This window comes from Diprion similis, chromosome 10, assembly GCF_021155765.1.
Source record: "Diprion similis isolate iyDipSimi1 chromosome 10, iyDipSimi1.1, whole genome shotgun sequence".
Classification (NCBI taxonomy): domain Eukaryota; kingdom Metazoa; phylum Arthropoda; class Insecta; order Hymenoptera; family Diprionidae; genus Diprion; species Diprion similis.
The window spans coordinates 5,537,255-5,551,549 of record NC_060114.1 but is presented as its reverse complement, the minus strand read 5'-3'; the positions used below and the strand labels follow the sequence as shown (position 1 = coordinate 5,551,549).

Genomic DNA, 14,295 nt, shown 5'->3' with positions numbered 1-14,295 from the left:
AAAATTTTTTTCCCCCGTGAACTGATAAAGGAGATGTTATTTTTTTTTTAAATCTTTTTACTTCGAAATTATTTCCCCGAAATGCTTCGGAAATATGTCCGTAATATATTATGAAAATATTTTTCGAACATCAATTAGATGTTTGTAGAAATATTTATGTGATATTGATGCAGTGTTTTTAAAATACTTTTAATTTAAGTTGCAAGTGATGAATAATTTCATCAGGAATTTGAAAGATATTGTTTTGTACAAAGTAGGTATTTGAAAAATCTTTATGCAGCTGTAATGCTACACATAATATTGTGTAACTTTCACCACTTCATTGTTTTTTTTTGTCTTCTTTATAAAAATAGTGTTTACTGAAATCTGGTGAATAACGCAATAAAAATGAAAGTTTTATTTTCGGAGCAGAAAAAATGGTTCGCGGGTACATTTGAATTTGATAGAAATCAATTTGACCGGCATAAAAATCTTTGCTTGTGAACGCAAAATTTGATCGCAATTTCTTACGAATTGATTGTTTAATTCTTATGAAGTGTACGTAGCTAATTTTTTTACGAATCGTTTACCACGGAGTTTTTCTCCGAATGTTAAAGCAGAAATAGTCGAAGGACCTGATAAAAGATTTTCATTTTTCTAAAAAAACTTCGGAATTTCTTGGCAAATTTTACTCGAAAGCTAATTGCTTTTGAGTTCAGAAAAATTTGAACTAGTGGACAGAGTTTCATCTAATTGGGTCTATTTGCTTTTTACTTTTGACTTATCAATAAACAAAAACAAAACGTTCATTCTTATTAATTGCTCTTTTCTAAAAAATATTAATTTCCTTTTCTATTCGACTGTCAGGTGATCAAAAAAAAAAAAAAAAAAAAAATGCAACATCTTTCGATTTCCGTTTACAAGAATATATGGTACAAGTAACTATTTGATCTAATTATTTTTGTCGATACTCTAAATTTTTTAGTTATTCGAAAATCAAATCCTGTTCATTTAGTCGACTATATTTTTTCACTCTGAACATAAATTTATCATCGCACCAAAATGGAATTGTTTAATAGTCAAAAGAAAATATGGCACGAGTGATAATAATAAAAAAGAATAGTAACCGAATAGAAAGAATAGATTTTTCTGTTCGTAGCTACAAAACTGATTTTCATTGTCTACCCTAGACTATATTTTTTTGCTATAGTAAAAAACGAAAACAATTAAAGACTGTATACCGCATTAAATTGCATAACTGTATAGAAATTCGTTTCTGTATACGGACAAATAAGGTGTAAAAAAAAACGACAAAAAAAAATAAATAAAATAATACCTTTACGAGGGTAAAATCAAGAGATTATGTCCAAGATTTCTTGGCTCGTCGAGGGTGTTATGTTATTAGTCGGGCGAACGAACACGGCGTACAATATCTAATGTTGGAATTATGTCACATCGAAACACGTGCAGAGGAAAGCTCTGTGTTGGGGCAACAGTCTGTGGTATTAAAGTTGCAGAAGCGCTCTAGGATCATCGGTATAAGCTGTTCCTGTCTCGGTGCCAAGTCGCCGGTGGATCCGGGTTCTAGCCAAGTGAGGAAGCTCCGCAAGCTTCGGAAACGCCGGCTGACATCCTCTCGCCGCAATCGTTTTCCACCTTTCAAAGTGTTAGCGCGGCTTATTTTCTCCGCAAAGCTCGATTCCCCGAGATCCGAGCGCGAGGCTCAATTATTCACTCGCGAATCGAACGCGATAACCCTGAAAATAAACGTCAATCAACAAATAGCTCAATTTTATATCTTATCTTATCGTCACGCGCACCGACTAGCTAAACTTTATTTTAAGCAGTAAGACGTCGAGCGCTGGATGCGGTGATTCCAGCGTCTTTAAATTCTGATCAAATTTTCGACATTTTTTTAACGTTGAATAGCGTTCAGCTCGGTGTAAATTTGTTTACCTTTTTTTTAAGTTTTTATTGTTTTTATTTTTACTTCAACTAGGCGTGGATGTGATAATTAATGGTGAATCGAGAAAATTGTGCACCGAATGACGCAAGCGTGTCCTAATTTAATTATTACGAATATATCTATGTGGAGGGTGCAGGATGAACGGAGTGAATTAGGATAATTGTACCGATTTCACCCTCAGAGGAGAAAAATCAGTGTGGTGATTTTTTTATACATTTTTTTTTTTTTTTTTTTTTTGTTATATTTCACCTCAATTTTTTTTTATACAGATAATGACACACCCATGGCTGATTTTCAGGTGTTTGTTTACAATTTGTCGAATTTTGTAAAAGTAATCTAATTTGGGTTAAAAAAAAAAGTGCAACTTAACTTCATTGAGTTGAATTTTATCGATTGAAGGCCTTCTTTGTATTGAAAAACTAATTAGAATACCTGCGAATTCAAATAAATAACGTTTATAATTTATCAGCAACTTTGAAATGTGAAACATTACTTTTTTGTTATTAGTTTTTATGCTGAATCGTATTATAAATTTGTAGAATCGAACTTTTATACCGAAAAATCACTTCTTACCATGCAAAAACATGAAAAAACTCCAAAAGACAATGAAGAAATTGCCATTATTAATTATTTTTGTTTGGCTTTTTTCCAAAACTCTTGAAACGCTGTAACGAACTCTGCGAAATTGTATGAGATTGAATTTCTTCGAAGTTATTATATCATTATTCGAATTAAGATTGACGTAAAATCTGTGTTATCTTCAATGACAGTTTTTTGGTCCGATTGATATTTTTGTTTTTGTGAATGATTAAAAAATGTCCTGAAACTGAAGACAGCGTAAAAGAATACCGGAAAAATAATTCAAAACACTTTGGTTTTCCATATACGAAAGGCTGCGTTCTTCACTGTCTTATTTCCTTTTTTGAAAATTATATGCTTACTGTTGTTTTGGATTTCAGAGGGCATATTCCCTGCCCAGTCGGAGTCAGACGCCTTCCTCCCAGAATCGGGTTAATCTCCGTCGAAGCGTGAGGGGCGAACCGCCTCCGCGACCAGCGAGACTAGACAAACACCGAAGAGGATGGACGCTGCACTTTGTGCGCCCGCTGCGCAGCGGAGGATGCACCAAATCCGTCGTCATACTAATTGCGGTGATTTTATTTCTGCTCGGAGTCGGCTGCGCAGCTTTGTACATTCTTTTCGGTTAGTATTCATTGACCATTTGTCCCACGCTCTTACTCACAGGTCTTGCAAATCAGGCAGAATTTTAATTGGAGGCTGCAGTGACTCCACTATTGAAGAAAAATGCAGGTGGCGCTGCGATCGAGGGATACATAAACATAACCTACATCGTGCGTGTGAATGATGCGTGGTGTGAGATGTGTACCAACTATCTAAAGAAATCCCTATATTGCTAGGGAATTATTTTTCTGGCGAACGCTAACCTGCTCGGTAATGCCATCGTGTATAAGGTGGTGTTCCGATATTAGCTGCTGGTGCTGACAACAATCTTTTATCTCTTTTGCTCTCCCGAGTTACTGAGTAGCTCTGCCTTTATCCTAGGGAGTTTTTATCGCTGCCAGCTAATTTCGGAACGCACTCACATAGTTGTGGTTTGAGTTATTTAAAGTCCCGCTCATTTTTTACCTACGCAGATTCAACCTCACAACAATTAATTACCACTGATCTAGGGTATTTTGGCACCGTTGGTACACATCTTACTTAAGTCCAGTCCAGCACGAGAGAGAAACTTTTTTTTTGAGAAAAAACTGTATTCCTAGGCACACCATCTATACTCACACCAGGAACTGATGTACTGCATGTTGATTTCGTTCACATTTTCCATTTTCGATAATGTAATGTCATTTGTGAGTTGTGTCGGATAATTTACGCGGATTTAAGTCGTGATTGTTATTGTGATAATTATTATTTGAGACATTCGAAGCCCGCACTGGGCATCCCTCGATCGCAGCGACGCTAACGGCTTGGCACGTTAAGAGGCCCACATCCGTGATTTGTCCGTAAAAATCGACAAAAAAAAAACTAAACAATAATTACATCAAATATCGGAGTCAAATATAGCGAAAAAAATGGTTTTTCAGTAAGAAAATTTTCGTTATTTAAAGTGAATTGAAATTTTTTTCGGCTTACTATATTTTTGAGGTTAAATAAGGCCTATTAACATCGATTTAGTGCGTCGCAACAACGTGAAATTATCGCGACAGTTGCTAGAAAATATGGTGTAGAATAGTAACAGATGGTAGGTTTTATAGTTACAACTAGAAAACTCGTTTTCATTTTGTGCCTGGAACTAGATTTTTCGCTTTTGGTGAAAAACTGAAAACAGTTAAGGACTGTATAGTTACCACTATTAGAAATTTTCTCTGCTTTCTTTTATCTTCATTCGAATAAATGTGGTTTTACCATAACCTAAATTATTGTTCTAATTTAATTTTTTTTAAGTCGAATGATATTTCTTCGAAAAGAAATAGAAAATATTTCTATCGCCATTTTATAAATGAATTTACAAATCGTTTCTACGTTTTCAAGAAGGTGAAAATTTGGATTTTTTCATTGGTTGTTCGGTTACAACTCTGTACGTTTTGTCAATTTGATAAGGATTATTGAACAGATTCTATTTTGTCTGCCAAAAGTAACTGCGATATTACTTTTTATTGTTCGGAATCGACGTAAATACAATTTTGGAACATTGAATATGTATTTATAACAATATCAAATACAATAAAAAAAAATTTGACGATTACATTCTGCAAATTTCTATCAAATTATTAACGAAATTTGTAACACTTCTATTACCAAAATGTAAAAATTTATAAGATTATTATTTTTCAAGTATCGCGTCAAGTAACGGAAAGAGTAGATTGGAAAAAGTTTGAAAATTGAGAAAACTTCCATTTACCGATTCTCAAGTGTTATAATTAAGATCCATAATTATAGCAGTACTCAATATATACGTATATATATGAAGAGTAAAAAGCGTAGCCTAATCAACATCGTAGGCGCCGAGAGACTGATATAGGCGAAGATTTTATTAAAAATAATTGTTAATGAGAAGACGTGTCACTTGCAATTTGCGTCTGTTTCAATTAGCGTTAAATAGAGCTTGTCAATGACAATGAGAAAAAAATAGAGAAAGAAAGAAAGAAAGAAGCTGCGCTCGAGAAGTATCGTATGTATAAGTGAAATGAAAAGAAGTAAAAAGAGTGAAGTAAAATAGGCAGGCGGATTTTGATACGGCTGTTAATTGACTCTTGATTGACTGAATAACCATTCCATTAAGTTCGGTGCCAAATGTCAATTGATTCAGCAACAACAGCTTGTTTCATGGCCTTAACTGGTGCACGTTCATACATGCGCTTCTTCTCCCCAATCAAATCTCTTCAGCGAGCACATAAGATTCATGAACGATAAACCCCCGCGCACACGCGATGCGTGGGAAGTTGCGTGCTCCAGTTTTATGCTTCTGTGTTGGTTCTTCTTATCATCATCATTCATTCATGATTGTGAAAACGCGTTAGCGAGTTCAACGATTTTCTCCAACTCTGATTTCAGCCATTGGAATTGTCACTTTGCGATGCGTCATCTGGTGGAAAAGAATCAAACTAATGTAACCAGGCTGACAGTTGACCGTTGGTCGTGTTTTTCTGCGTGTGGATAGTAGAACTGGCATATTATTGATTTTGGTTAATCAATTTATGTGACATGAGTAATTTTAAACCCCACGAATTACGATTGGCCTTTATTAAAATTAAAAACTTAGGTTATGTGGTGATAAAATGGCGTCGAGAACCGGGCTCTGACGTCACGAGGAGATTTCCCAATAGTTGGAAAATATTGTTTCTGACTTCAAAGAACGGCGAGAATGTACAGATTTTTTTCTCAAAATTCTCTGGACGAGATTTGCGAACTTGTGATTCTTAGGGTTACATAAATTTGTACATAAAATTAGAATTTCATTCTTTCAGCCTCTTTGAAAATTCGGTAGATCGATACTATGAACACATTAATATCGATAATCGAGCCGAATCAGATATTTTTTATTCATAATCAAATTATCATCTCGAATTATTTGAATCTCAGTTATTTTTGCAATCTCGAAATAAAAATTCAGAAACTATAGAAATTCAGTTTTAAAACTCCTTACGTGTTTTGGTAACAGGAACCTTTTTCACGAATGAAAATTAATTAAAGAATGTAGAAAAAAAATATTCATTCATAAAAAAAAAGTTTCCCTTGAAATTTGCTTACATTTTTTTTACTTCTTTTTGAAGGTTAGAATAAAAAAAACAATTGCTTAGCAATGCTTACTACGCAAGATCCAACTAGAAGATCAAAAATAATAGACTCCCGAATTATTGGTTAGAAAAAAAAAATTTTCACATTGTTTTTCTAACAGTGCAACAACTGTACTTTAGCTAAGTTTTTGGATAAAAAAATATCAAACTCGTATTCATCGTTGTTTATTTTCTTTCTTGTCGCCATCTTACCCTAAATTTTTTTTGTTCACATTTTGTTGTTTCATTGTTTCGAACTTGAATTTCATAATCATATGGTGGACAGTATTAAAAAAATAATGTCAATATAATCAAATATTTCAAGAATAATCAGCAATAAGCACAAAAGCAGTGAAAAATTTTTTCGCTCCTGAATTCAGATTCACCTTTACAGCTGAAGAATTAGCAAAACATGTTCTTACCGATAATTCTTCGAATCTTATTTCTGAACTTTTGTCCAACTTGGATTATTTGAATACTGACATATGACGGAAGAATAAGTATAATTTTTAGTTGATGTTCGAGTCAACATAAACAAAAAAAAAAAACGAAAAACAAGAAAAAAAAAATTGTTTTCAGTTTATTTATTTTTTGTACGATACTTTAGAGCCTCAGAAGCTGCAGGTGATACAGCAATACTTGATGGCGTCAGCACCAAACGGAACCACGGAATTTTGCGAGACGTGCTCAACGGTGAAAACACGTCTCGACGATTTCAACAACACGACAAACCCGACCAGCGTCCATTTGGATATGACGACGGTCACTCCGAGTATTATCTGGTCTCCGGAAACGAGCACGATCATCGTCCCGGAATCGGAAACAACCAAAGAAAGCACAACGTCGACGACGAGTCAATCTCCCCTGCCCCTAGGTGAGAAAAAGTCATATAGAAAATTTGTGATGAATTTTTCATTTTTTATTTTAACTATGTCTCAGAAATACAAAAATGTTTGTTGTTTTTGGACAGACTTGATAAAAATTCTTTGCTATTTCTGCGCAGAAAAGTTTGAACTTGAATATCTTCATAATTTCTCAGAGATTTCGATAAATCCTGTACAGTTTTTGAAAATATATTGAAAATTTTCATACTGTTTTGCAACATTGATTACCTACTGTGATTTAAATCGGGAAAAACTTGTAATGTTCAAGCTTCCGATTGTTTTTTACCGAAGCATGAGCAAGAGCAAAACGTTGAAGAACTTGTTTAGATCCAGTTCAATTAGAAGATCAAATGACGGTTGGAAATTTGACAGAAGGGTTCAGTTTAATTGAAAGAGGGTTTTCAATTTTGGAACACATTGACTTAAAAAAAAAAAAAAAAAAAAAATTACTAGCATGCTACGAGGAAATTATTTCGCATTTCCGTGAATTTGTATGAAACAGTTTTCCCAATAAATTGGGCCATCGTAGTACAAAATAAAAATAATCTGCTTGATTTTCAACGATTTTGAAACGATTTCAAACGAAGCATCGATATCCGAGCTTTTGTTTTTGTGTATTTCTAGTATGTTCAATTTTCGGATTTTTTTTTTCATAGATCTTTGGAGCTCAAGAATATGATAATCTCATAAATACTGATTGCATACCATAACGCAATTTATAAAGATCGATATATCGATATTTGGCCAAACTATTCCCTCAAAGCTACTGAAAACCATTTCTTCCAGCGTCGAACGTGACCAGATATTGCGACGACTGTTTTGCCGGCGAGGTTTGCGTCGCTCTCGTCGGCGATGAGGTTCCGTTTTGCAGGACCGGTCCTGATCCCAGGGATCCCACAGGATGCGCTGGTCTCTGCCTCATCAACACGCAGCGCTGCCATCGGCTGGACGTAGATGCCTTCAGGTTGATTTTCTCAAATTTAGTTACAGATCTTCCAAAATTTTATAAACATTTGGCCTCCCCCTCCCCCTCTCCCCTCCCCGCAAAAAAAAAGAATAATTTTTCAAGTCACGAAATTACGAAATTTAATGAATAATAACAAATTCCATGCATTACATACAGGTTGAAGGAAAACAAATTTGTGAACAAATCTTACCTCTGAATTATATTAGAATTTTGCAATTCAAACATGAAGTTCCTAAAGTCCAGTTTATATTAGATCCAGAAATTGAATAAACCAATTAAGTTTTTGATAATGATTTATTGAATTTGTCTTCCATTGTTCTACTGTATTCAATTCGTTTTTTTTTATTCTTGTTCTTTTCCGGTTATGAGATATACGAGATTTTGTTTTTCACGGTTTTCAAGTTTCTAGTTTATTTGAACGAGTTAAATTGTTACTATCTGGTTTACTTTAGTGTGAACTTAACTACTTTTGCCACTTGAATTATTTAATTCAGAGAAATTTGATGTTAGTCTTGTTAATTACGTTCGCAGTTGGATCCACTTGAGACAAATTTAGACCTCTGTGTTTAATATTCATTAGCGTGTAATACAGGGTGTCACGTAATCTCGAGAGGATTGTTGTATACTTCTATTTTAGAACTAATGAAACTGACACAATCTTATCAGCTGGCGCAAACTTTATATGTATACAAATTTTTTTTGTATTCCTGTATAAAGAATATAAAAGCGTGATAAATAATTCCATGTCTTTGTCCCCGATTAATTTGAATCCTAATTACTGGTCTTCAGTTCGAAGCATTAATTAGACCTGTATAACGAAGGATTGGCCATGTTTCAAATACCATGCCAGCCAATCAAGTCGTTTAAAATTACTTGAAATTATTCTGAAATGGTGCTAAGTATTTGAAAATCACTTTTCCAAAGCATTTCCAAAATCCCGAGACACCAGATTATCTGAATTCTTTTCAAAACGCGAGAGAACGATTTTAAACCTTTCGGAATTCGATGAAGCGAATCAGGTATAAAATTATTGATTCGCGTAAGATTTTCTAGAGATTCTCTGAATTCTATTATTTATCATACAATATCTTTCGATTTTTACTTAAAAACTAGCTAAAAATGATAAGTAAAATTTTCTGGATCTTATTGTTAGTGAAATCTCTTAAAACCCATAAAATCTTCAAAAGTACTTTGAAGTTTCTTAAACTCGACGATTTTTTTCAGACATCCAAAAAATCGAAATTCTGTCGAACCATCAGAAATTGAAAAAAAAAACCTAAAAATTCTTTAAAATCTTTCAAAATTCCATTAATATATAGAGACCTGTAAATTTTCTTGACGTAGCAGAAGTCACGTGATATTTTTGCACAAACCTTAAACCTGATGAATAAAAAAAATCGACGAATGTTTAAATTTCTTGATTTGTAAACTTGTGCAAAACATTTTTTTTTGACTATCGTTTGACTTGTCCTCAGGTGTACGGACCTCCATCATCATTGTTTGGTGGGCGAATGGACTTGTTCGAACGGTTTGTGCATACCTGAAGTGAAGCACTGCGACGGCCACATGAATTGCTACGATCATTCGGACGAATACGAATGCGGTAAGCATCGAAAATACATCTCAAGCTGTCAAATAAGATGGCAAATTATCGTCATGCACATCGGAAGTAAATAAAAACAAATTATATCAAGAGTTCAAACTTACCATTCATTTTTAGACTATTATAAATTCACTATCAGCTATCTATTACCGACAATTGGTAAACGATGATTAGGTTATATAACATATAAATGACAATTCCAAATCAACTCAAAATCCAATGATTGACTGAACTAAATCACTTGATTCTTCAATACACAGATCTATAGAACCAATGTTTAAGCTTTCATTGGTTCAATCAAAGGTCAGTGGCCAAAAAATTGACTCTGCAGATTATGAAATAAATATTCAGTTGACCATACACTGGAAAAAGAATTTGGAGTATTCTACGGAATTTTGGGTGATCGTGTACTGAACATTTTTTTTCGGTTAGCTGAAGTGAGCCTTGATTATAAGAGAACACTGCGACCCTTTCATACGGGGTTCTGGGAAGCCGTGCGACTAGCACAAGCACAAATGAAGCGTGCATCGACACGACGATATAATGCAGTGCCGTGCAGTGTGAGGAAAACGCGATGTGTGTTCGGTGTTTGTAGAAAGCGAGAATAAGGCGTGCACACGTGTTGAGTCACATGATCAAGGAGCCCGAGGCTCCATCCGAGTTATTTTTCTATTATTGGCTTTCCGCTTTACTATCGGATTTCTTTGGCTTCGGTCCGGTATGCGCATTAAGTTGTGTGTATAGATGTGTTTGTACATGGTGCGTGAACGTAACCGGGTTGAACTTAAGAACTCCTCGCTGTGCCTGTTGTTGTAGAATTATATTGTTCGTTCTTTTTGTTCGTATGATTTTTACGACGGCAGTTAACTTCAAAGTGTTTAATTTTGTGAAAATCGTTTCCGAAACAAGTTATTCCGACTATGATTCCATGAGATATTACACCAAGGTTGAGAATGTGGTGTTAGAATCTAAGGAAATTTCATACAAAAATATTTCATAGTCAAGACATTATTAAGACTTCCAACAGAATCATTGTGCGTGGTATTGCGTCAATTTCGCTTTTCACAGATGTGCGAAGTACAAGAAATCAGGTAAAAGTTACTTCAAGATATCAGAAATTATCTGAGAAGAGTAATATAGTTAATCGAACGAAATAATACTATTCAAAGCGTAAAAGAATCTGTACGTAAAAGAGAATATGGCGTCCACAGCTCCACCTCGCAACTTTGCGTTACGTTTTCTGCCATTTAACACTCAAGTTTCCTAAAATATCAACTTTCCCGACTTTTCCGCTGCCTGATAGAACAGGAATCGACTCATACTTTTCACTCTGAAACAGTCGCATGGTTCTGAAATGCAGAAAAAGCTTTCTCACTCGAATTTCTCGGCGCCATATTTGAAGCCTTGGGATGCAGTTACTTTGATGTGTCGTTGAACGAATGAATCGTTTGATGTCACTGCCATGATTGAATAATCGGCATATTTAGAAACGATGTGATCTCGCGAGAAAAATGAGGTCAAAAAAATGACACTATTTTGGACTTGTCATTTATATAGTACCGACCGAACTGCCTTGATGCCAATTTATTTTCCAACGTAAGAGAGCCTATTTCTAGTCAGCCTCTTATGTATTTGAATTATCTATTTTCAGCCTGCGACCTCGAGACGCACTTCCGGTGCGGAAATGAAACGTCGTGTTTGCCGCTCGAGAAAAGATGTGACGGTGTCATTAACTGCTGGGATGCTTCAGACGAAATCAACTGCACCTTAGGTAAGAGGCACGAGAGCACGATCGTGGTTTAATGATATCTGAGAATCGGGTACATTCAAGAAGTATAGAGACCCACAGCCACATATAAGAGACTGATTTCTGTGTCAGTATCTAGAAGCGGAGCTGTATAATTTCATCCAATTAATGAACAATCTCAATTAATTAGTAACTTGACCATGAATGATCGTTTAAATGCAATTACTCAATGGAATGGGGTACAAACAAAAATTAAGGTTTGAGCATCACATCGTCCAAACGTTAAAGGGAGATAAATAAGAGAACTTTGAATCGCTTCAGACCATCAGTTATAGAATTTTCTAGTCAGATCAAACGAATTTATCGTTTGTTCGATTTTGTGTCCCGATTTGTTTCTCATTTTTGAGACAATTGAAGATTATTTTCATTGACTGAAATAGAAAAGCTTTACTCAATCGTGATTTCTCGATTTTTAGAGTAAATTTTTTTTTTTTTATCACATGTGCATGAAAGGTAGGGATTTCGGTAGCAGTTTAGCGGGACGAAAGTCGCAAATTTCAACTCAGTGCTGTAAAGAAAGGGTTCGCGCATGCGCAGTCGGTAGTTGCTTTACTTTCAACCCTTGGGACATCACTGCCGTCCCTAGGAAGAAGAAATTGACCACTCACGACCGGAAAAACTACCTAAAATCTTCAGTAAATTGCAATTAAGATGCTGAAAACGCTGACCCTACAAACAAAAAAGAGCAATTAATGGTCTTGACATTTAAAAATCGAACTCTTGTACCTGTTTACGGATCAGGTTACTGTTGTAAAAACGATTTCACCGGTTTTTTGTAATGTCAAACTGTCTGTTCTGTTTCAAATAAATGCGAGAAACTTTGTCTATTTCTGATAATTCCAAACTTATTCATCTGTATCGTGAACTCTGTGAGTAAGCAAAATGCATTGGTTATTTCAGCTTGTCCGCTGGAGACCGAATTCACCTGTAATAACGGCCAGTGTATATCAAAGATGCGGTTCTGTGACGGACTCGCTGACTGTGACGACGGATCCGACGAGCCTCATGGATGCCACGGAAAGTGCAACAAACATGAATTCACTTGCGGGTAAATATACGACATCATGCTTGCTTCATTTTGGGGACCTACATAGCCAGTTCAAAAATATGCTAAAATAAAAAGATAGTAGGAAAGCTAAGGGTTAAAAAGTTCAATTAATTATCAAAAACATCCTTGCGATTGAACGAAAAAAAATTGAAACGCTGAATCTCAATTGTAAATACCTTAAAATGAATTCCACGTCGGAGAAATCGCATTATTCGACAATTTTTTATTTTTTTTTACGTAAAGGTTAATGCAATGAGTTGCCAGCTGTATCGACGGAAAAATACGTATAGCTTGTTTTATTTATAGACACGCCGAAAACGTTGCAGCTAATGCGATTCATCTGATATTGTTGATAATAATGGTTCTTACAATTAAAACGTAATGCTTTGACTTTTTTCATCTACACGAAGTTTTTGTAAATTAGATCCGTCAAACTTGATTGGCTGCAGTTACACTTTTCGAGATATTGTTTTATCATGTTTTTTTCCAACAACTTTTCAACCTGATTGTAAATCGCGTACATTTATTTAGAAATTGGATGTGTGCAATATATTGCATCACTGTTGCACACGATCGGTGCCAAGTATTGCAGGGCACGGTGTATAATCACAAACGTATGTGTCAACTGTCTCGAAGTTTCGTATTTCGAGATTCAAGTATAGCTCGAGGACGAACTTAGCCAGTATAGCGTCGGCTGGCAGGAAGAAGGTGTTGTTTCAGCTTTGCCTTGAAAAAGCTGTTGTTTCGGCTTCGTTTTAAAAAAGGTGATGTTTCACGAGCAATTTTTTTCATCATTTTTAGTTGGCATCACGTGCGGGAAATATGAATTATTAGTTTAATTATATTATTAATCATATATGATACACAAAATAAAAATAAGTAGTTATTTTAAAGTGATTTTTTTATGTAATTAAACCAATAATTCATTTCTCCCGCAAGTGATGCTAACTAAATATTATGAAAAAAAAATGCTGGTGAAACATCACATTTTTCAAATCGAAGCTAAAACAACAGTTACTTCCTCCAAGCCGACGATATCAGGTATTTATAGTCGTCGCAACGATTTCGAGATGACTGAAAATGACAGCGTATATATTTTATTTCACTGTGATACTACCTACGATACCTTGAATAGCATGACTATATATATCTATGTAACCTCTCCGGTATGTTTGATTATAAATTTCTTTTGAGGTCGAGAGTCCATCAACGATATTCAAACTGTACATCATATTTCCATTATATTTCGGAATGGGATTTGAAAAGAAACAGATACGCGCTACACATGTACACCTATATCATATATTTTTATACCAAACTCATATGCGGTTATCTAATTTTCATATTTTATGCATTTATATAGAAACGGAAGATGCATCACCAGAAGTGTGAAATGCAACGGGATAGATGATTGCGGGGATGGAACGGATGAGAAACGATGCAGGGACCGATCATTTACTTAATTAAAACAAATTTTCTTTCCATTAAACATGTTTCATTATATACGTATGGGAAATCTGTAAAACTTACGAGATATATTATACATATACGATAATTGTGTGTGCATTGCATGTTCAATTGCGGCAATTGATGTTTGAATGAATGTTGAAAAATTGAGAATTAGTTGAGAATTTGTACTATACTGTATTCAGCATTATACATAGAGAAACGTATTATTAATATATTATATTATTATATTATAATATATATTGTAGACAATATGAGAACCCTGTGAACAAATTATTC

The 14,295-nt window shown here is 34.7% G+C and overlaps 1 protein-coding gene across 1 annotated transcript in view; it reads left to right on the top strand.

Moving 5' to 3' along the window:
* Nucleotides 1-14,295, top strand: part of LOC124411968 — a 25,301-nt gene extending 11,006 nt beyond the window's left edge. The window contains exons 3-9 of the mRNA XM_046891558.1: nt 2,905-3,148; nt 6,848-7,114; nt 7,911-8,088; nt 9,567-9,694; nt 11,346-11,465; nt 12,402-12,549; nt 13,913-14,295. Of these exons, the coding sequence (XP_046747514.1) occupies nt 2,905-3,148; nt 6,848-7,114; nt 7,911-8,088; nt 9,567-9,694; nt 11,346-11,465; nt 12,402-12,549; nt 13,913-14,012 (1,185 nt within the window). The 3' untranslated portion in view covers nt 14,013-14,295. The remainder of the gene's footprint in view (nt 1-2,904; nt 3,149-6,847; nt 7,115-7,910; nt 8,089-9,566; nt 9,695-11,345; nt 11,466-12,401; nt 12,550-13,912) is intronic.